At 35.1% G+C, this 21,251-nt stretch overlaps 3 protein-coding genes across 6 annotated transcripts; all 3 read left to right on the plus strand.

The window, feature by feature from the left end:
- Nucleotides 1–363: 363 nt before the first annotated feature.
- On the plus strand, nucleotides 364–7,779 carry LOC306883502 (vesicular integral-membrane protein VIP36-like). Of its 4 annotated transcripts, none has more exons than XM_079438799.1 (9): nucleotides 367–591; nucleotides 1,937–2,055; nucleotides 2,221–2,338; nucleotides 2,529–2,611; nucleotides 3,414–3,575; nucleotides 4,234–4,348; nucleotides 4,438–4,557; nucleotides 4,648–4,837; nucleotides 6,747–7,615. In XM_079438799.1, exons 1-8 carry the CDS (start codon nucleotides 405–407, stop codon nucleotides 4,806–4,808), a joined length of 1,065 nt encoding a protein of 354 aa, XP_079294925.1. In that variant the 5' UTR covers nucleotides 367–404; the 3' UTR covers nucleotides 4,809–4,837; nucleotides 6,747–7,615. The 4 variants fall into 4 exon arrangements, with proteins under 4 accessions (XP_079294927.1, XP_079294925.1, XP_079294928.1 ...); XM_079438800.1 differs by lacking the exon at nucleotides 2,529–2,611 and adding an exon at nucleotides 2,651–2,730 and having other exon boundaries at nucleotides 390–591; nucleotides 6,747–7,779; XM_079438801.1 differs by lacking the exon at nucleotides 6,747–7,615 and having other exon boundaries at nucleotides 364–591; nucleotides 4,648–6,275.
- A 1,341-nt stretch (nucleotides 7,780–9,120) lies between these two features.
- Nucleotides 9,121–12,683, plus strand: LOC306883503 (transmembrane emp24 domain-containing protein 9-like; the record flags this gene model as incomplete). Its single annotated transcript, XM_079438803.1, has 5 exons — nucleotides 9,121–9,331; nucleotides 9,817–9,917; nucleotides 9,993–10,118; nucleotides 10,964–11,110; nucleotides 11,224–12,683. 5 exons carry the CDS (start codon nucleotides 9,121–9,123, stop codon nucleotides 11,371–11,373), a joined length of 735 nt encoding a protein of 244 aa, XP_079294929.1. The 3' UTR covers nucleotides 11,374–12,683.
- A 629-nt stretch (nucleotides 12,684–13,312) lies between these two features.
- On the plus strand, nucleotides 13,313–19,723 carry LOC306883317 (beta-1,4-galactosyltransferase 7-like). Its single transcript, XM_079438494.1, has 6 exons — nucleotides 13,313–13,866; nucleotides 15,386–15,715; nucleotides 16,480–16,705; nucleotides 16,808–16,891; nucleotides 16,984–17,088; nucleotides 18,071–19,723. The coding sequence occupies exons 1-6, from the start codon at nucleotides 13,814–13,816 to the stop codon at nucleotides 18,224–18,226; spliced, it is 954 nt and encodes a 317-aa protein (XP_079294620.1). The 5' UTR covers nucleotides 13,313–13,813; the 3' UTR covers nucleotides 18,227–19,723.
- The last annotated feature ends 1,528 nt before the right edge of the window (nucleotides 19,724–21,251 follow it).

Genomic DNA, 21,251 nt, shown 5'->3' on the forward strand with positions numbered 1-21,251 from the left:
AAAATGTCATGAATGTGTATATGTGACATTTTATTATTCAATATAAATTAAAATATCAAAACCAACTGCCTTACGAAAACAAACCGTGGTTTTATTCTAATAAAAGCGTACTAAGCTTGGATTTTGGCGTATTGTTTACCACTTGTATAACCACAGTTTTACTACAAATACGGTTTAAATATGGTTAGTGAAGCAAAAGCATGGTTAATTTGAGCTTACCATGGTTTAACTACAATGCTTTTTTCATATTTATGTGTAGTAAAACCACGTAAGGGTTATAATGCCCACATATGCTGCTCATAAAGCCCAGTAAATGCTGTCTATGCAGCAGCTCGCTAGGTTTTGAAACACAGCCCGCGTCTCCTCGCAGGAAGTGACGCCGCGGAGGAAGGAAGACGTTAATAATGGCAAGAGAAAGAAGCCTAGCTTCATGGCTTCACCCTCAAACAAGTGTAACTCACAGAATGCCGGTGTGTCACAGAATACTCCTACTTTTATGGCTACTCCACTTTTCTTCCGTATATTCCGATATAACGGACGGGAATACGGAGCACTTAAAGCGGGAGCACTCGCTCATTAAACCATATCAGGGTGAGTAAGTTAGCCGCTAGTCCTGCTAGTGTTTGTTGATGTCCTTTAGCCACACGGTCACTAAAGTGTCTTAAGTTACCTAAGTTATTTTCCAATGTCATGTGTTTCATTGGGAACATGTAATGGGGATATAAGTAGGCTACTGTAGAGTCTTAACAGTGACAAATCAATGTAAACAAAACTAGCCTTTATTTGAACAGATGAGGACAGTTTATAAAGAAATCCACCTTACCAGGGAGAGCATGAAGATTGTCAATACACTATTTAATGGGGAAATGTGTATATATATATATATATATATGTGTGTATATGTCATAATACTGGGGTCCAAATATCTGAAAAGCAGCGAAAAATCACATTATTATTTATCATGCGCACAAAGATGACATTATGACACGTTTACTCCACAGGTTTGTGTTAAAACCTGATGATCTTGTTCTCCAGCATTATGTGAGGAAGACCTAAAGAGTATCTTATGACAAAAGTGTCACAGACACCAAATATTTTGTATTTGTTTTATATCATAAAAAATGTATTTAATCCTAATACTTTGTTTATTTCCAGGTGCACTGTAATATATATATATATATATATATATATATATTACATTTACTTTAAAAACTGTGAGTTTACTGTAAAAATACTGACAGTGCTTCCAGTATTGCAGGCAGCTTGTATATTTTACAACTTATATAAATTATATATTTTATGTGCAACTCAGTTTTTGCAATAAAGATAGCCTTAGATGCTGACATGGCAATAAAAATAAATTACTACTACTTTATATTTTATTAAGTGATATAATGTTCATTATAAGTGTCCTGTCAATAAAAAATGGCCAGTACTCGCAGGAGTATTGGTCATACACACCATCAGAATAACATACGACACAAAACATAATGAAATAAATATTAATTAAATAACTTATGTAAAGCAAAACCCCTAATGTAGATTACTGATAACAAAAATAAACTATTTAATTTTACAAAATCATGTGTGATGTGTCACACGGCAGCTTTTTTCATTGTAAATTATATGGTAATTCATAGTATTTACTTACAAAATTTACAATTAACTAATTATTATAATTGTTTTTGCTGTAGCATTTTTTACGTTTATTTTATTATTATTTTTTACAGTGTATTAATTCATTTTTGAATCCTAAATTTTCATTGTGGTCTCAGGCTTTTGCACCCGTGTATGTGATGAGACTTTTTTTTATTTATTTCTTTTCTACAAATGTTCTCATAGCTTATAGCGTGTGTATAGGCTTCACTCCAAATTACTAATACACTGTAAATAAATTTAGCAAAAATTATATGATCCTTTATGTATCATATGTCAGGTGTTGGAACAAGTCAGTCAAGTCAGTGGGACTTTTGGGGAAGTACTTTAGTAACCAGCCAGTATGTGCGTCTGACTCCGGATGAGAGGAGCAAACAGGGGTCCATCTGGAATACAGTGGTGAGTAAAACTAAAACCTACCAAACCAAGCGGTGACCAACTTGAACCGATGCAAAATCTGCATGGGGAAATCTTCCATCCTACTGAAATGACTTTGAATGCAAAAAATGGTTAATGTGATGCACCTTAATGCAAAATGAAGAATGTTAGTTTTCTCCGCTGCAGCCCTGCTATTTGAAGGATTGGGAGATGCATGTGCAGTTTAAAATTCATGGATCAGGAAAGAAGAATCTGCATGGAGATGGTTTTGCCATTTGGTACACGAAAGAGAGACTACAACCTGGTAAGTCTGTGAGGGGAAACTGAAAGTTTAGATCCCATTCAAACTCTTTCTCGTTCATTTCATGAATTTAAATGTGATGCGTTATAATGCTGCCTATATATATGTGTGTGTGGTCCACGCACACGTCTGCGATCCATCTGCAAGTCTGCTCTTTCTTCCCTGCAGTTGATTGTGTCATACTTTCATTTAGGCCCAGTCTTTGGAAACCAAGACCAATTTTTAGGCCTGGCTATTTTTGTGGATACCTTCCGTAATGATCTACAAGGAATGGATGTAAGTGTGCCGTACTCATGGATCCTTCTTTCTCTGCAGGCACCGTGTTTGGCAGTAGTGCCAATTTCCTTGGGTTGGCCATTTTTATAGACACATACCCTAACGATGAGGTTCCGGATGTGAGTTGAGAGATGTAAAATATTTGTCTTTTCTTTGTACCTTCATTTGAATGAAAGCTTTGCTTTATCATTATGGGATGAACTTGAGATTAGATACAAAGATATCTATTTCCAAAAACACTAGTATTGATGGGAATACTGGATTTGTGGCATGTTTGTTCTGCTTCTGGTCATCGGCTTTATCCTCACTTGGAAAATGATTTAAAAGGGATAGTTTGAATTTGATTTATTTACCAGGTATTATTTGCATCCAGAAAACAATACTTTGAGTATAGAAGAATATCTTTAATTCAAACTATCCCTTCACTTTTTTTATTTGCTATATGTTCTGAATAATCAACATATAGCAACTATCTTTCAACAGTTTTGCCAAGTGCTACAAATAAGCAATGCTTTCTTTGTTTTGCCTGCATCATGTGGTCCATGTGTTTTTTACCCTCATCATTCATTACTTGTCGATGAAGCATTTCATTAAAAATATTTACAGTGTTTATTGATTTGATTTTAGTAGAATGCAGTGACCTTTTATGAATTTAGATCATTCTGTTTTACACAATATGATTCATGAACAGCTGGATAAGGGTAGAATGTGCCATCCTTTAATCATTTACATTGCTTTTTTGTGTCAGCAATTAGGCAAAAATCAGTGTAAAAAATTACATTCATAATCTTTGGTCCTCCAGCGCTCGTTTCCCTATATTTCTGCGATGGTGAATAACGGCTCCCTGCCGTACGACCACGGGAAAGATGGCCGGTCGACTGAATTGGGAGGTTGCTCTGTGGAAGTCAGAAACCGAGATCATGACACATACCTGGCCATTAGATACTCCAAAGGCAGACTCACGGTAAGATACTGCAAATACAGTGATAAAGAATTTTTAAATGTTTTTTAAAGTCTCAAAAATACAGTAAAAACAGTAATTTAGTGAAATATTCTTAGCATTTAAAATGTTTTCATTTTTAATATATTTTTAAATGCAATTTGTTTCTATGATGGAAAAGCTGATTTTTTTTTTTTTAGCAACCATTACTCTAGTCTTCAGTGTCTCATGATTATTCTAATATGATTTGGTGCTCAAAAAACATTTTGGTTACACTTTACATTTGGACTGTACTATCTTTAATGTAAGTAGACAACGATTTTATTCAGAAATGGGTTTAACTAACCAATGCATTTAAATTTTTTTTATTTTTTTTGTCTCGTATTAACCTTAAACATCTTATAGTTTCTATTTAATAATATGACTATTGTTATTTATTCCGTTTTCTGACATTGTGTTAAAAAAATGAGTCAATGAATTAATTAAAAGCTTTACAATTAGGCTCCACTTAACTTAAAACAGTTCACATGACCTAACAAAAATATTTTTAAAGCATTTATTAATCCTAGTTAATGTTATGTTTAACATTTACTAATACATTATTAAAATCAGAAGTTGTATTGTTAACATTATTTAATGTTAAACTACATTTGTATATCACATCTATGTTCTGTTTCCACAGATTATGGTAGATGTGGATGACAGGAACGACTGGAGAGAATGCATTGATTTCGGAGGCGTCCGCCTCCCTACAGGATACTATTTTGGGGCTTCTGCGGCCACAGGAGATCTTTCTGGTAAGTGTTACTTCTAAATCTCCCTTAGATGTCCACAGTGATCCTGATGCCTTTTGCCAGACCTCACTGATACTGTTTGCTCTGTGCAGATAATCATGACATCATCTCTATGAAGATGTACCAGCTGATGGTGGAACATACTCCTGAGGAGGACAACCAAGACTGGACCAAGATCGAGCCCAGTGTTAGTCTCCTCAAGTCACCGAAAGGTAACACAGCTGATATGTAGTTACAGACATATTGTTGGCAGATGGAAAGATTTTTCACTTGTCATGTTCACATCTTCTCCCCCAAAACAGACAATATTGATGATCCGACGGGAAATTTCCGAAGCACGCCCCTCACTGGCTGGAAGGTCTTCCTCCTCCTGCTGTGCGCTCTGCTGGGAATCGTGGTTTGCGCCGTTGTTGGTGCCGTAGTCTTTCAGAAGCGTCAAGAGAGGAACAAGAGGTTCTACTAAACAACAGGATTTCAAGAACTCTGGAGATTGTAGGTGAAAAAAACAAAGCATTAATGTGAATTTTGAACCGCTGTATACATGTGGATATTATTGAACTGCTTGACTGGAAGGAACAATGGTTTGAGTCTAAAGAGTGGGATTTGTGGCTTCAAAGAAACGTTTCTTTATGTTGGTCTTTCTGATTTGGGCCTGCTGAAGTAAATTACATATTTTCAATGCGGTCTACAGTAGTACATCATAATGTTTGTGTTGTACTCTTTAAATACTTAATTTAGCTTCATTCTCTGTATCTTTGGTGGTTTATTTTCTTATTGTCCATCTACACATTGCTTCGTTCTGCCCTGGAGTGCTGATTTGTTTATAACCTGTGTGATCTACTTAAGAGGATTTTAATGGACTGCACAAAAAATCAGACTGATAAAGTGTCCTCTTAATGGATCAAATCAATGTAAATATTTTAAATTGTTGCCCTAGTCCCTTTGCTCTATGGCATAATGATTGAGCCTTGTTTTTTTTAACCATAGGAGTTTTGAAAATATTGAACCAAAAAATAAATTTTCAGTTGTTTTATTACTGCAGGGTAACAAGAGTTCAGCCTTATGCGAGTTGAGTTGTTTTTCTTACATCTTTCTGTTAATTTGGCTATTTCTTTGCTCGTCTCTAAGAAATTATTGCAATGCACTGATTAACAGTTGTTTCTGAAAGAAGTTCACATTTAAATGGGCAGTGAATGTAAAATGATGCTTTCGGTGAGAAAATAAAACCGTTACAACAGTTAACTAGTCAACTGTTGGTTTTCCTTTTTTTTCAGTTGAACTTTTTTTTTCTTATTTTGCCCTTAATTATTAGGACCCAATTTGTGCCGTATTCATATTAAACCACTAGTGTTCAAAAATAATTCATAATAAAAATGTGTCACTAACAATGTTTTTGTTCAACAATATGGTCAGGATTCAGGACATGTACAAAATCATATAGTCATGATATGTTTATCTCAAGACGTTTCAGAGTCTCGTCCCAAAAAATGCTTTTGTGCACCGAAATATGAAACTTAAATAGCTTGTACCTAAGCATTCATTACTAATTTGATAGCATCAGATTCAGTTAGAACAATATAGTGGTGTTCAAAAATCCTCAGCTGTAAAAATCACGGACTCTATGGATTGTATCACTCAGCTTTGTTTTCATCTGTCTATTTATTTAATTTGCGGAAGGGATAGGTATATGTACAGAGGTCACTAATCACCTTGTAGGTAGACTGAAGAATCACCCCTTTCTTCTTTCTTGCCTATGTGGTGATTAGATTTTCTGTTTTGGACTGCTGTTTTCCCAGCATTCTCTGGACTTGTTATTGAGAGGCTCTGCCCAGTTTTTTTTTTTTTTTCATGGCTGAAAGTGTCATGTTAGAGCTTTATAATTGTTGTATAGGCTTCTAATAAAGCTCTCAGTGCACTGCACACTAGAGCCAACAGGCCGGTATCTGGGCTGCTCATGACTGTTGTAAAATAACTTTTTACAGTATTCACCAGGCTTCTTCCCTGTGACTGCTCAGTGGGTTCAGTCCGGGCTATTTCTTGCCTGTCACTGGAGCTGTCATGCCTATCATTAGAGCTGTTTTAACTGTGCTTTGCCAGGACCTTAATGGTCATGTCTTGGCCCCACATGATAAACATCAGTTTGCCCATGAGCTCTGAAAAATTCAGAGTCACTAGGGCATTTTCTGCATCGTGGCGGCATTGAAAGGTCACAAAAGCATAGCCACCAGAGAGTGGTTGGTTCTTCTGTCTCTGCACACTTGTACAATACACATGGGGCCGAATGGGAGGAATACTGCATGCAGCTCTTCTTCGGTCATGTCTGAGTGCAGATTACTCACAAGCAATGACCTTGGTTCATCAGAGCTGTTCTCTCTGGGCTCAGTCTGTTCTTTGTTTTTAGGTTCGCCGTTCTCGCCACAGACCTCTCTGCGTGGCTGCAGTTCCCCAAAGTCTGAGAGGGCATCATATATGGCAAACCTATCCCTGTGTCTTGCCAGGATCTTGAAAGTCATGTACTGGGCCCATGTGGTGCGCGTTGGTTCTCCAAAAAAAATTCAGAGCCACGAGGGTATTTTCTGCTTCATGGCGCTGCTCAAAGGTCACAAAACCATAGCCCCTGTCTCTGCACACTTTTACAGGACGGATGGGTCCTAATGGATGGAATATTGTATGCAGTAATTGTTCGGTCACATCTGGGTGCAAATCATTGACAAGCAATGACCCCTGGTCTTTTGGTTGACCGTTATCTTCATCTGAAGACCAATTGTAGGACGTTGCCATTTTGATTGTCTGTCAGAAGATTCTACGGAAAAGCAAAAAAAGATTCTTCTAAAAAAGCTATTACTACAAGCACACATGCAATGGAGATGCTTCAGTCAGATCAATCAATCAGTCAAGCAAATGATATAAACCGACTGCTTTGCAAGCCCTAGAACGTTCTAAAATTCTAATGGCTGTGACGTCACGGATCACGTGACATTCCTCAGCAGCCAAAAAATGGAATGCTTGAGAAAAGAATGTTTCAGTGAGACAACATGAAATAACGAGTTGCTGTTTTTACAATGCAAACACAGGAAGCCGGCTATATGTTTTTAAATGTCAATATTTGGAAAAATCAGGCTGTAAATAAATTCATACTCCTCCAAGAAAAAACAACTAGTTCACACCAAACTTTGTCAACATGATGCCAATATACGGAAGATGTTAAATTGCGAACGGATTTGGGATATCTTGAACAGTGTGGCAATGGTGATTTATTAAAATAACAGTAAAAAAAAGAAAGCAGTAATTTTATTGTATCTTTAAAGTGCAGCTTCCAAACACTTAAAAAAAATGTACATACGTAGAACAAGTCATTCTGAGGAAATATGAGTCATTTCATGAATACACAATACACTATGGAGAGCAGAAAATTAAAAAAACTATCAGACATCTGATGTCGCTCTGGGTCGGTGTATGGGTGAGTGTGTGTGTTGAGTGTGAGAACATCTCTTTAATCACTAGAAAGAAAAAAAAAAATCAGTACTTATTTATTTTTGCATTATACCTTAAGAAATCTCTTAGGCCTTATCTGTTTCTGTCAGTCTTGGGGACAAAAAATAAATAAATCCAAGAACCAGTTAATTTGTAGGGCACTGACAACATCATTTTATATAATTAGGTTAATAATTATGTTAATTACAACATTAAAAAAAAAATCTAAAGATACATACACGTGGTCTTATAAATTTTTGTGCTGCAAATAATAATTTGATACTGACCTATGATATCCTGTGACATGATATTCATCTGAATTTACATGAATGTAACAGTAAAACAGTTCAGCTCACAGATGAAGACTAAGCTGTAATGCAGGCAAAATATTTCACAAATGCTTATAGATCAATAAAACCTTTAAAGATGCTTATGAATCATTAAAGGTTTAGGTAACACTTTATAATAAGGTCTCATTTGTTAACATTAGGGAATGCATTAACTAACAATGAACAATATATTTTTTACAGCATTTATTAATCTTTTTATTGTTAGTAATAATAGTCATGTTCAAAAGATACAACTTTAAATTTTAATAATGTATTAATGCATTTTGGACTTAATTAACATTAATAAATACTACATACTGTTCATGTTAATGTAGTTCATGTTAAATTATTATTGTAAAGTGTTAAAGTTTCATATATTGTTCTGTGTGAGTTGATGGTTTGGATTAACCCTTTAATTGCCGTATCCCTTGAAACCAGACTGCCAGAGGTTTACTGTAATAAATGTTTTCCTGATGCCACCGGGGTGGCGTTTGCACTGTCGGCTTGGGCCCGCCATCACTGCTTGCAGCTATATTAGTATTATTGTTTTTTTAGTTTTGTACTTAAAACTACATTTTCCAAAGTCCCTGTTCTTTTTGAAGATATTGTTTATGATTTATATTTTGTTCCTATAGTGATAAAAAAGACTGTCCTAATTTGGTCAGCCGTTTTACTTTCTGATTGACAGCCGAAGTATGCAACAACATAGTAAAATATGAAAATTAAATAAAGCAAATTGATTCTTAAACTGTGGCAAGTAATCGCGCTGAATCCCTATAAGCTTGTTAAATCGTATCTCAACTTAGTTTTCCCATAAAGCCGATAAAAATGGATTTGTTACAGTCATGAAAAATGTTGAAAAAGATTCAATTCACTCGGTTGAATCAAAATCCCCACCAGTACATAAAACTACAATGACCGTGAACAATCTGGGCAATGCGTTTTCCGCATCTGATTGGACGGTGGCCTGCGATGGGTTACGTGGCATTGGAGTTTCTGCGCATGCGCAGTGCGCGTTTCACCGGCAGTGTCAAGATGGTGGCGGTCAGAATGCAGTTTACACTTTATTTGGTGTTGTTGTTAAACATTTACAACAGTTTTGTGTCTGCGTTGTATTTTCATATCGGCGAGACTGAAAAGAAATGCTTCATAGAAGAAATACCGGACGAAACCATGATAATAGGTAAGTAGGAAAAACAGAATAAGCTAACTTTGTACTGCACGTTAATGCTTAGCCTAGTGCTAACTAGCAGGTTTGTCAGGTAGAGTTCATTCTTTGGCAACCAGCTTGACTTAAACAAAATATAAGTTAGAAATTAGCTTTTTTGTAGGTTTTACCGTAACGTAGTCAAAATAACATTTTAATAGACATGCATACTGCACCGAGAAAGCAACAGTATTAACTAATACGCTTTTTTATAACATTGAATGAAGGTAACGCTATAGTGATCCATCCTGCTGGACTAAATTAGATGAAGAGATGAATTATGAGACATGAATCTGATGTTGAAATATCCTGAATGCAGTGACACAACACCAAGTGAATATGACATAACTTTTCACTCTAAGATAATGACTTGCTGTGTTTAGTCAGGTATTTTTGTCAGTGGATTATTCTGAAATGACTTTAATTTCTTTCTTACAACTATGTGAATCTGTCTTAACCAGGTAACTACCGAACACAGCTCTATGACAAGCAGAAAGAAGAGTATTTGCCTGCAACTCAAGGACTTGGGATGTTTGTGGAAGTGAAAGATCCCGATGAGAAGGTCTGTCTGAGTAATAAAAGTCAAGCATGTTTGTATTTCGTTGTTCTCATTTGCTTATGTTTTTTGGGGTTTCAGGTGATCCTGTCCCGCCAGTATGGATCTGAGGGCAGGTTTATCTTCACCTCCCACACACCGGGAGAGCATCAAATCTGCTTGCACTCAAATTCCTCCAAATTTGCTCTTTTTGCTGGAGGGATGCTTGTGAGTTTATTTTCTTCTGTTCTCCTTAAACTATATTTATAAATACGCTGCTGAATAGCAGAATACACCATGCAAATATGTTCCACGCAAACTGACAAAACATTGTTGTGAGGAACTGAATGTGTTAATCCATAAAACTTTTTGAATAATTAAAATTTAGTATTTAATTTTACATTTTATTTTAAATAAAGGATAGCATATATAAATGCAAGGAAAATGTCTGTTTTAATGTTAAAAATAATTTTTGCCAAAATAAAATATGGGTGAAATAATGTTCAATTATAATGCAGCGTAACCCATATTTATCTAAAAAATAAAACATTATTATTCCGAACTGTATATATAGAAGAAAAGGGATCATACTAAATTTGATTACATTTTAAATTATTTAAAAACTTGCTGATAAATGAATAAAACCTAGTGTTTTTTTTAGGAGATTGTCATAGACTGGTAATAATTAAAAATTACAATAAATTAGTTTTGGGGGGCTGCACTGTGATCCTTAAATAGAGGGTTTTAATGTCATCTAATAATTCTTCCTCTAAATGTCCATGACAATATTTGTGGTATATTAACTAGTGTTACACCGAATTACATTTTAGTAGGTATCTTCTGTAAATCATGGTAAAAAGTTATGATGGTCATTATTATTTGTAAAAAGAAATATTACACAGGTCACAATCTTATGTACAAAATCTTTATTACACCTTTTTATTATAAAAATATTATAATATACACACACACACACACAATTACAAATGTATATTTTTTCTTTTTTATGGTGTAGAGCACCATCTAATATTCAGTGGCTACCTATTCAAATGGCTTTTGAATTTTCCATACAGCGTGTTCACTTGGACATCCAAGTTGGTGAGCATACAAACAACTATGCAGAAATCGCTGCCAAAGACAAGCTGACGGAGCTGCAGCTGAGGGTGCGACAGCTGATGGAGCAGGTGGACCAGGTCCAGAAAGAGCAGAACTATCAGAGGGTAAGTGCTCTGTAGGTTTGAGAGGTAAAATCCAGGTTATACAGAACTAATGATCGAACATTTGTCATGTGTGCATAAGAGTGATCCTAATCTGAATTTTCTTGTTCTTCCAGTATCGTGAGGAGCGCTTCAGACAGACCAGCGAGAGCACCAATCAGAGGGTCCTGTGGTGGTCTATCGTCCAGACGCTGATCCTGGTGGCCATTGGCTTTTGGCAAATGAGACATCTGAAGAGCTTCTTTGAGGCCAAGAAATTAGTATAGAACTGTAGTCTGATTTTTTTTAAAGTTGTGATGATTGTCAGTTGATACAGTACACACAGCATTTTGAAGATTGCCTGCTTCATGTGTGGTCAAGACTGCTGAAAAGTCAACATGCTCTCAGTTTAGTTCCCTCCCTAAATTGCCCTCTTTTATCCTGCATTGAGTTTTTTACGCTGCTCGTTTCAGTGCCACACCCCATGTAATGTGAACCTAGTTTCTGTTCAGAAACGCATTACAGTTTGTTACTGTTTGGAGGTGATAGGCACTCAACAAAGCAGTTAACTGGATTCAAAACACAAATTGCGTAGTGGTTACCATTTGTTATAGCCCCGAAACTTGATAAAATAATCTCTGACATTAGTTTCAGAAAGCCGATGAAGACACATTAACTGGGCTGTGAGTGTGATGTTTTTCCTAAATGACCTTGGATTATCTGCTTAAACATTTATAAGACAAAAATAACCGAGTTTATCCTGGTGGCAGGTGTAAATGTATTCTGTTGTTTGGTTATGCAGTAATTAGTATGATATTTAAAGTTGTGCTCAGAGTGAATGTTTCTTGGTGTTTCAGTTTTTATTCTTTATACAATTGGTTGTTTTCTTTTCTATTGCCCCTTTTTATTTTTTGCTGTCAGGAACACTGATCGAGTTCATATTAGGCCTTCTTCCCTTTTGATAGCTACAGTTTGATGTTGACCTCAGTGATTTTGAATAACTGGTACATGTTTGAAATGTATATATCCAAATAAATGGCCAAATGTAGTTATCAAAAGGTAAAATGTTAAATTAGGAGTACTTGGCACATTGAAATAAATGATATCAGGTTTTATATTTTTCATGAATACCCGTTAGCTATTGCCTATTACTCTGAAAGAGTTTTTCTGTTTCCTTTGAGAGCCGTCTAACCTTATCTTACACAAACATTATCATATTTTCCCCATCTTTTTTCCTATTGTAAGCTCCTCAGGTTGATGTAGAGATTTCAATGGTTTATTCACTCTTAAATTGATCTGCCCAGAATACACTGTAAAAACAGCAAACGATATTTGTGATTTCAGATACCACAGCTGCTGTCATAATGTGTTTTCTTTTAAAAAAACAAGTTGTTTTGAGTGTTTTGTTACACGTAGATTACTGCTCACTGAATTGCTTTGCCATCACATTTGTATGGTTTAACTTTTCTGTTTGTTTTTGGTCATTTTAGTTTGTGAACAGCCACAGGGAAATGGGTTGATTTTTTTAAGGGAAAATTTATTGGTGAGAAATCTACCCCATAATTGCACTCAGAAATAAAGTTTCCCACTCTCCCCAGCTTTGGCTCAGTTGTCTTCATAATGGTTTGGGTAAAACAACTTCTACAAGATAGGAATTAATTGCACACCTTGACCATATTTGGCTAATGATATAAAACACTTTTGTTGCCAGTCATCATACAGTACAATAATTCACATTTACTAACTAATGCCATTTTCATTACATAGATATATTTAATTATTTAAACCTTTCAGAACTTTATGTATGCTATTTTATTTACTAGACTATATATATTTACCCGTTTCAGCTAATAAATGTAAATACAACTGTTTTATGAGCTAAATGAAGATGAACGCAGAACACGAATAACTAAAGTAAACACCTTAACTTGCGTAATTAATATAATAAACAGTGCTTTGTGCCTACATGAAGCTTTAATGGAGCGTGTAATATTCCTATGACGTAAAAATAGTCAGTGAATCATTTTAACCGGTTCATAAAAATGAACCGATTCTCAGAAAAGAGTCAGTCATATTTGTATCTTTTTATTTATTTTTTTATTATTTTTTTGCACCACTGTCCTTTGGTTACCTTCGCTTTATAACTATTAAAATATTTCTAATTATGTTTCTAAATTAATTGTACCGGTCAGGTCAGGAAAGCATAGGAACTTTATTCCGTTCGTTGTTTCCGGAGGAATATTTCAAAGACGGACGGTTGCAGCCAGCGTGTGATTTTTTCTTTTGTCACAGTTGTCACTTAAGTTTTATTACCGGCAATGACACGCCGTATAGAAGAAGCAGAAACCATACAGTATTTTTGAGGCATGTGAAACACGTCTAAGTAAATCAGACGGATGTGTTAATCTTAAATTATCACCGCGAGCTCGTGCGCTTGTTTTTTTTGTCGCACCGTCTTGAGCGACGTGTAACTGAACTCATCAAATCATTCATAACAGGCATGAACTAGGCTTATGATCGTGCATTACAGAGGATAGAGTGATTGGCATCGTATCTACTATGAAATAAATCATTGAAGCCGAGCGCTAGGAAGAATGGGGTTTAAAGTGGCAAGTCCTTTGTGATGAAAGAGACAGAAGACACTTTGATTTTAACATGTAGATGACATGATCTCTATCTCAAAACTGTATCAGTGAAGATCTCACGATCTGCTTGCGTGGTACAAAGATGATGTACTCTTCAAGAAGAAAACCTGTGCTGTATTTCAAAGATGAGAGAAGGTAACCTCTCTAATGTGTGTTTTATTCCAATATCATCCTATTGCTGTAGGCATTTGCAGGTGGGTTTGCAAAAGATCTTAGCTTGCTAGTAGTTGTTGCTTCATGCGTTTCATCATTTCAAGAAGTGAAAGTCAAAGGGTGCAGTGAGTATTTTGAGATGTGTGTAGAGTTTTAACCCTGTAGACAATGTTTGCATGATGCATTATGCCTCATATAGTGAGAATATGGAGCTCAAACACATCAGTTTTATCCAGAGACCCAAACTGTGTATTATTATAACAGTAAATAAGATCAATTACATAAAATTAATAGAAATCCCTCTATATCTCCTAGTAATATGTCAAAGATCAAAGCTCTATAGTTTTTATTTTGTGTGGCAAAACTTTAAATATGATACATCAGGCTTTTGATAATCAAGTAAACACAAGTTGCATCAGTCCAGTAAATGCTTATCTTGAAATATTATTAACAATAGGCCTGTATGTAATTCTTACATTTACTTCAGGAAAAAAATCTGTAAAGCAAAATGACTAAAAGGCCATTTATTGGCTAAAAATGTGTAAACTATCAGTCAGTAGTAGTAGATTGTGTACTACAGGTTTTTAAGAGAGGTTTTAATCATTTTGGTACTTTATAGGCGTTATAGGGTTAAGTCTGATTGAGCAAGATGCATGATCAACAATATGTTTGTCAACCAATGTAGCTAATGCTTGCAGTTGTATATTGCTTATGCTAATTAATTTTGATCGACTGGTTCTCTAAACCTCTTAGTGTAAACTTTTTGTAATGTACTTCAATTATGACATAACTAGAGTTTTATTACTTTTAGGCTAGTATTTCTGTTAGCTTTTAAGTCACGTGCAGACATAAGCATTTAAAATAATTTTAATAATAATAATAAATAACATTGTATTAATTGTAGAGTATTTCTCCTCTTGGAAAACTCACCAAAAGTATTGATGACTCATCTTGCACTCATTCGTTTTGTCCAATCAAATGCTGTCTAGAATTGCGAATGTCCTTCCCACTAATTAAAGGTACAGTCACATTAGTTAAATTTCATGGGAAAAAGCAGCCTTGTCAACTGTAGCAATGTATGAAGCACAGCTTAACATGAAAACAAGTAACTTTCTGTTGGACAGCACTGCAAATTTCCATAATCAACATGTAGCTGTTGTGAAATCTGCATAGGGAAATCTCTTGTGCTCGCATGAAATTCCCAGTTGCTTGGATCACTATTGAAATGACTGGATTTTGCACTCAAAAATGTGCAGAACAATGATAAATGTGACTGTACCTCACTTCTGATTTGTGTTTGAGCACTAATTCCTGTTTTAACGGGAAATAAGTCAGTTTCACGCATCAAGCATTTAAATGGGGGGTTTAAAGTGTATGGGGGGCTGTAATAAATGTTTTCTTTGCAGGGACTGTTGTGGTCCATTTATTTAGCGCTTGAACACCGTTATGTCAGGGTGAGTGCAAATATTTTGAGGTTTCACACAAATGTATTTGTCTCCAGTTTTCTGTCGAGGAAATGCACCGTCTGGAAGCTCTTTGGGCTCTGCATGCTGTTTGTTTTGGGCTCTCTTCTTTGGGTGCAGCTGACTTGTTCAGGAGACATGAGCCAGACGACTGGGTACAGTCACCTCCCTCACCAGCCCTGTCCTGTAGAGAGACGGTCCTTGTCAGCTGATGACCCATCCTGGGGCCCTCACAAAATGGCCCTCATTGTGCCATTCAGAGAGCGCTTTGAAGAGCTGCTTATATTTGTCCCTTATATGCACACTTTCCTCAACAAAAAGAAAATACGGCATAAAATATTTATTGTAAACCAACTGGATCACTTTAGGTGAGTACCTTTCATTGCTGTAGTAGTGTAGCTCCCAGAGCTGAATTCATATGTATGTACAGTGGCATGCGAAAATGTGAATAATTTTAACAAAATAAGAGCGATCATACAAAATGCATGTTATTTTCTATTTAGTACTGTCCTGAGTAAGATATTTGACATCAAAGATGTTTACATATAGTCCACAAGACAAAGAAAATAGCTGAAATTATTAAAATAACCCCATTCAAAAGTTTGGGAACCCTTGGTTCTTAATACTGTGTGTGGTTACCTGGATGATCCACAAGTTTTTTGTTTTGTGATGGTTGTTCATGAGTCCCTTGTTTGTTCTGAACAGTTAAACTGAGCTCTGTTCTTCAGAATTTTTTTATTTTTTATTTTTCTGAAGAACAGAGCTCAGTTTAACTGTTCAGAACAAACAAGGGACTCATGAACAACCATCACAAAACAAAAAAACAGTCGTAGATCATCCAGGTAACCACACACAGTAGTAAGAACCAAGGGTTCCCAAACTTTTGAATGGGGTTATTTTAATAATTTCAGCTATTTTCTTTGTCTTGTGGACTATATGTAAACATCTTTGATGTAAAATATCTTACTCAGGACAGTACTAAATAGAAAATAACATGCATTTTGTATGATCGCTCTTATTTTGTTAAAATTATTCACATTTTCACAGATTCTACAAGTTGTAATGCCACTGTATTTGTTCTTTTATTGAAAGCAGTATCCATTGCACAACAATTAATATTCATGCTTTTCAGGTTCAATCGGGCCTCTCTTATTAACGTTGGGTTTATGGAAAGCGGTAATGACACAGACTACATTGCAATGCATGATGTGGACTTGTTGCCTCAAAATGAGGCTCTGGACTATGGATTCCCAAAGGAGGGTCCCTTCCATGTGGCCTCTCCAGAGCTTCATCCCTTGTATCATTATAAGACGTATGTTGGAGGAATCCTGCTGCTTAGCAAGAAACATTACCAGCTGGTAAGAAACCTGAATACTTGTGAGTATTGAATACTGCTTCTGAAGAGAATTCATTTGCAAATTACAATCGCTTACCAATACAACCATCATGTGTGTCTGAAGTGCAATGGCATGTCAAACCGCTTCTGGGGATGGGGAAGAGAAGATGACGAGTTTTTTAGAAGACTAAAAACAGCTGATCTTAAGGTACTTGAAAATGTTTGAAAAATTAAAAAACAGATGTTATCTTTAACTGTATTTCAAAGATCATTGTGTATTTACCATTCAAATATCTGCAGCTTTTTAGGCCAACAGATATTACTACAGGAGCTAAAACATTTCGACACATCCATGATCCAGCCTGGAGGAAGAGAGATCAGAAGCGGATCGCTGCACAAAAGCAGGTAAAACAAATCTGTACTTTAAAATATGTCTACCTCATGAAATTCAGCAACATTATGGTTATGTATTAATCATATTCTACAAAAAAAGTTTGATTTTGCTTATTAAAATGTTTATTTCATATCTTTTGATGTCATTTAGCAGACAAAGGTATAGTAAGTATATATTTGATCAACTTTTCAAAAGTTAGATGATTAGTAAGATTAATATATTTAGCATGAGTGCATAACTAGAGACATTAAAGACATTTATGATGTTACGAAAGGTTTCTATTTCAAATGCTTTCTTTTGACAATATTGAAGATGTATATTGGAAAAATGTGTAACAGTTTCTGAAAAAAATAACGTTTAGCATTCAACATGTTTGTTGAGCAGTAAATCAGCATATTAGAATGATTTCTGAAGAATCATGTCACAATGTGAAAATTCTACATATATTAAAATAGACGACAGTTATTTCAAATTATTAAGTTACAAGTTATTAATTTTTTTTTACCAATACTAATAATAAATAGTAAATGCTTCCACACCTTAGTCTGGAAGTTGATATGTTGATCTGGCCCCTGGTTGTTTTGTATAGTACTATTTTACTCTTTACTTCAAAAACTATGTCTAAAAGGGTGGTATTTTATGTATTTGAGGTCTGAGATATGGGAACTGTGAAGAGAGAGAGGGCAAACATTTAGCATTTTAGGTCAGCATTGTCGTCTGATCAGACAATATTGTCTTAAATAGCCTGCATAGCACTTCATTTAGGATTTTGACCAAATGTATTCAATCTTGATTTTTGTAAAATGTTGCAACAAGATGTTTTTTTTTTTGTGACGATTACAATTTTGGACATAAATACGTTAAAGTAACTATAAATGAGCATGCAAAGCAAATATCCCCCTTACCTGTTTGCATCTCTGCTCTCTCATGACACATTGTGGTCATGCAGACCCCTGTCCTAATGTTTGGATTTGTGTCCGTCTGCGTTTGCAGGAGCAGTTTAAGGTGGACCCAGAGGGTGGCCTGACTAACCTCCGCTACAAGGTGGAGTCCAGACAGGAAGTGACCATCAGCGGAGCTCCATGTACTGTCATCAACACCTTTCTAGAGTGTGACCTCAGCCTGACCCCATGGTGCCAGATCAGCTAATATGCTTTAGCAGGACCTGTAAAGCCAGAATGATTTGCATTCTCCTTCTGTGGCGGCAGGAAGTCTTTCACAGATTACTGGTGCCAGTCACACTTGAAAAATCACCCTGATCGGCTAACCAAAAGGACTTGAACATGTGACTGTGGGAAAATAACTTTTCTCTAAGTTTTTATTTTTATAGGACAGTGTTGTTGGCTTCATCCATGATGAAGCGCTGCCTCATTTTTGAACTGAACTATGGACCAATGTCAGGTACTGCACTGAGTTTGCATCATCTACATTTCAAATACGAGCATCCAAATGTCCGATTTTTATAATATTTTAGTTGTAGCAGTGGCCTGTTTTGGACCGTTTCTCTTAGTGCAATTGTGAGTATTTTGCTCAGCCGTGTCTTGACAGAATTCTGTTTCTTTTCGCTTGAATTCAAAATCATGTCTTCAAAAGGACAATATTATATATATATATATATATATATATATATATATATATATATATATATATATATATATATATGATAGGGTTTCGAGGGTACTTGGATTGTATTTGCACATTATTAAGTATTTATATAAAAGCAAAGGTCTCCTAATTTCAATCTTTGTACTTTCTCCCATGTTTCAGATGCATGGAATGCTGTTACACTCACAGGATTATATATAGATCTTATGAACTGAAAGCATGAAGCTATATCCAAAAAACATCTTGCAACGCAAATGTTAATAAAATTCGGACTCTACATACTTTTTATTGGCAATGCCTGAAATTAAACTGTGAATCAGTACTCTGTCCAAACTAAAGTGTAAACCACTGCACAGAACATGTTTGCCAAAAAATAAAGAGAATATGACTGTATGACATTGCAATTACTGTCTTCATTAAAATACAGGGTACTACTTCACATTCACCAGCAGAGCAATGTCAATAACACTGTAATGCATGCAATCTGAGTATTATTTCACACAAGAAAATTTGTTGTGTACATGCAATTAGTACACAATGCTGTTGAGCTCCACGACACTGTACTGTTAATGAAGTTCACGGTGCTGGGTTTTAATGAGCTGTTGCGTAATTTCCTTTTAAGCAAATGAATGGCTATTGATTGTCATTTTAATGGGCGTTTAAGCCAGGTAAATTGAACAAAGGGTCAAAAGTTTGGACACACTTTGCTAATTTTGTGAAGATAAATGTCTCGTTAGCTTACAAGCCTTCTAAAGTTGTATGTTCAAATGTTTTAAATAATTATAATTTTAAGTAATTAAACATTTAACATATTTTTTGCCGTGCATTAATTTTTTTTTTTTTTTTTTTTAAGAAGAGCTGGAGTCCAGAAGCTTAAATAAGCTTAAATAAATTTTTTTACACTGTGCTTTTTCCATAGTTTTAATGACTTTTACTCTAAAATTCCGAAATAATAATATGCTGAAATAATTGTGTGTATATATAAGTTCTTAAACCTGTTCAAATGTGTAAGTAAATGGTCACTTTAAAGAATAACACCTCAATCTGTCCTCCTTTGTCAGTGAATGTTCATCTGAGATATTGAGCATATGTATTTTAGTGTGCGAATCTGGATTGGCCCTTTGTTTACATCAAGTTTTAATTTGTCCGAGATGTTAAAATGAGAGGTCTTTATGTGATCTGCAATGTAACTGATTTCTTTTAGGGAAAAAAAATACTGCTTTCCACGTCGAACCAAAAACACAATATGATGAGCTGCAACTCTGATGGACGAAACCGCATTATGATCGAGTTAGTTTAATTCACTAGCCTATATTTTATTGAGATGTAACGATGAGATTTAAGACAAATTATAAATGAAATGTGTCCTTTTATTATTGCTTGGACAAAATGCTGCATGTTTCTTTGTGAAAATGAAATTAACACTATAATAATATACTAATATAACATTTCCATATTATTTCTCTTTTGTTGGTTTTGAATTTGAGTGCTTCTGTTGTCCTCATTTGTAAGTCGCTTTGAATAAAAGTGCTAAAAAATATAATGTAAATAAAACTAAACCCAAATAAAATAAATCTCTTCATATAAACAAAATAAGGCTTTGTCTGTGCTCTTTCCGTTTAAAATTAAAGGGCAACCGCTGCATTTTAATCGTGATCCTGCATGCATACCCCATGTTAATTTGAATGCATTGTTAAGCAGTAAATAGTATCTTTCAATCCATCGATTTTAAAAACATGGCTAACTCCTTCAGTATGCTGTGCTCTGTGTCTTCAACAGATCAGTGCACTAGAGGACGCTGTTTGTATAAAATGCATCCACTTGTGCTCTGGTAGCCTTCACTGAAGACTGACACAAGCCTGTATCAGTTCAGATTGAGACCTGCAATACATTTATGTTGTTTAGTGAAGATTCGAGTGCCACATTAAACAACGATTGTGTGCTTAAACCCTTGCATCCTTAATTAGTTATCCTCCTTTACATATTTACATGCAAACATTGTTGAATGTATTTTTCAGTCATTCTATTTTTTATCATGATCATATTAAAACTTAAAATTGTTTTACTGTGAGAACCTGTCCTGTTTTACAAATTATGTTACTAATTCTGGCTTTCATTGTCATGTAATATTTCTATATCATTTATTAGGCTGCTACTTATTTTTAAACCAAACCCTGCATCAAAAGTATTTACGTTAATCCATATTATATGCAACTTTCTGTTTAAAAAAAGAATACTTTGCACATTTCTGCAAATAATGCATTCAGCAATAAGAAAAGAGTTTGATGTCTATTAACATTCCTAATAGATCTGAGTTCTATACATAATTTAAGAAGTTTTACAGCTTAATTCAGTTTTTTTGTAATGTATCTTTCTGTACATTTTTCATCGTGAATAGCTGAATTCAGAAACGTGCTATTTTTTCATCATGTTCCTCAAGTCAATAGCTATGGTCGTCTGTTTAATTTTAAGCTCTCGGAGTCAGCTAATGACTAGTAAAATAACCAATCTTGGCTTCTCTGTGTTCAAAGAGGGTTTAACACCAGTTAGTTCCAGGCAGGGGAACAAT

This window comes from Barbus barbus (assembly GCF_936440315.1).
Source record: "Barbus barbus genome assembly, chromosome: 17".
Lineage (NCBI taxonomy): Eukaryota > Metazoa > Chordata > Actinopteri > Cypriniformes > Cyprinidae > Barbus > Barbus barbus.

What these genes read in the sequence shown, in the direction of transcription:
- LOC306883502 (XM_079438801.1), top strand. Translation starts at nt 405, where the DNA reads ATGGCAAGAGAAAGAAGCCTAGCTTCATGGCTTCACCCTCAAACAAGT. An exon ending in ACTCCAAAGGCAGACTCACG is followed by an intron (nt 3,576 to 4,233) that starts GTAAGATACTGC and finishes CTGTTTCCACAG; the next exon opens with ATTATGGTAGATGTGGATGA. An exon ending in TCTCCTCAAGTCACCGAAAG is followed by an intron (nt 4,558 to 4,647) that starts GTAACACAGCTG and finishes CCCCCAAAACAG; the next exon opens with ACAATATTGATGATCCGACG.
- LOC306883317 (XM_079438494.1), top strand. Translation starts at nt 13,814, where the DNA reads ATGATGTACTCTTCAAGAAGAAAACCTGTGCTGTATTTCAAAGATGAG. An exon ending in TATTTCAAAGATGAGAGAAG is followed by an intron (nt 13,867 to 15,385) that starts GTAACCTCTCTA and finishes ATTTGTCTCCAG; the next exon opens with TTTTCTGTCGAGGAAATGCA. An exon ending in AACCAACTGGATCACTTTAG is followed by an intron (nt 15,716 to 16,479) that starts GTGAGTACCTTT and finishes CATGCTTTTCAG; the next exon opens with GTTCAATCGGGCCTCTCTTA.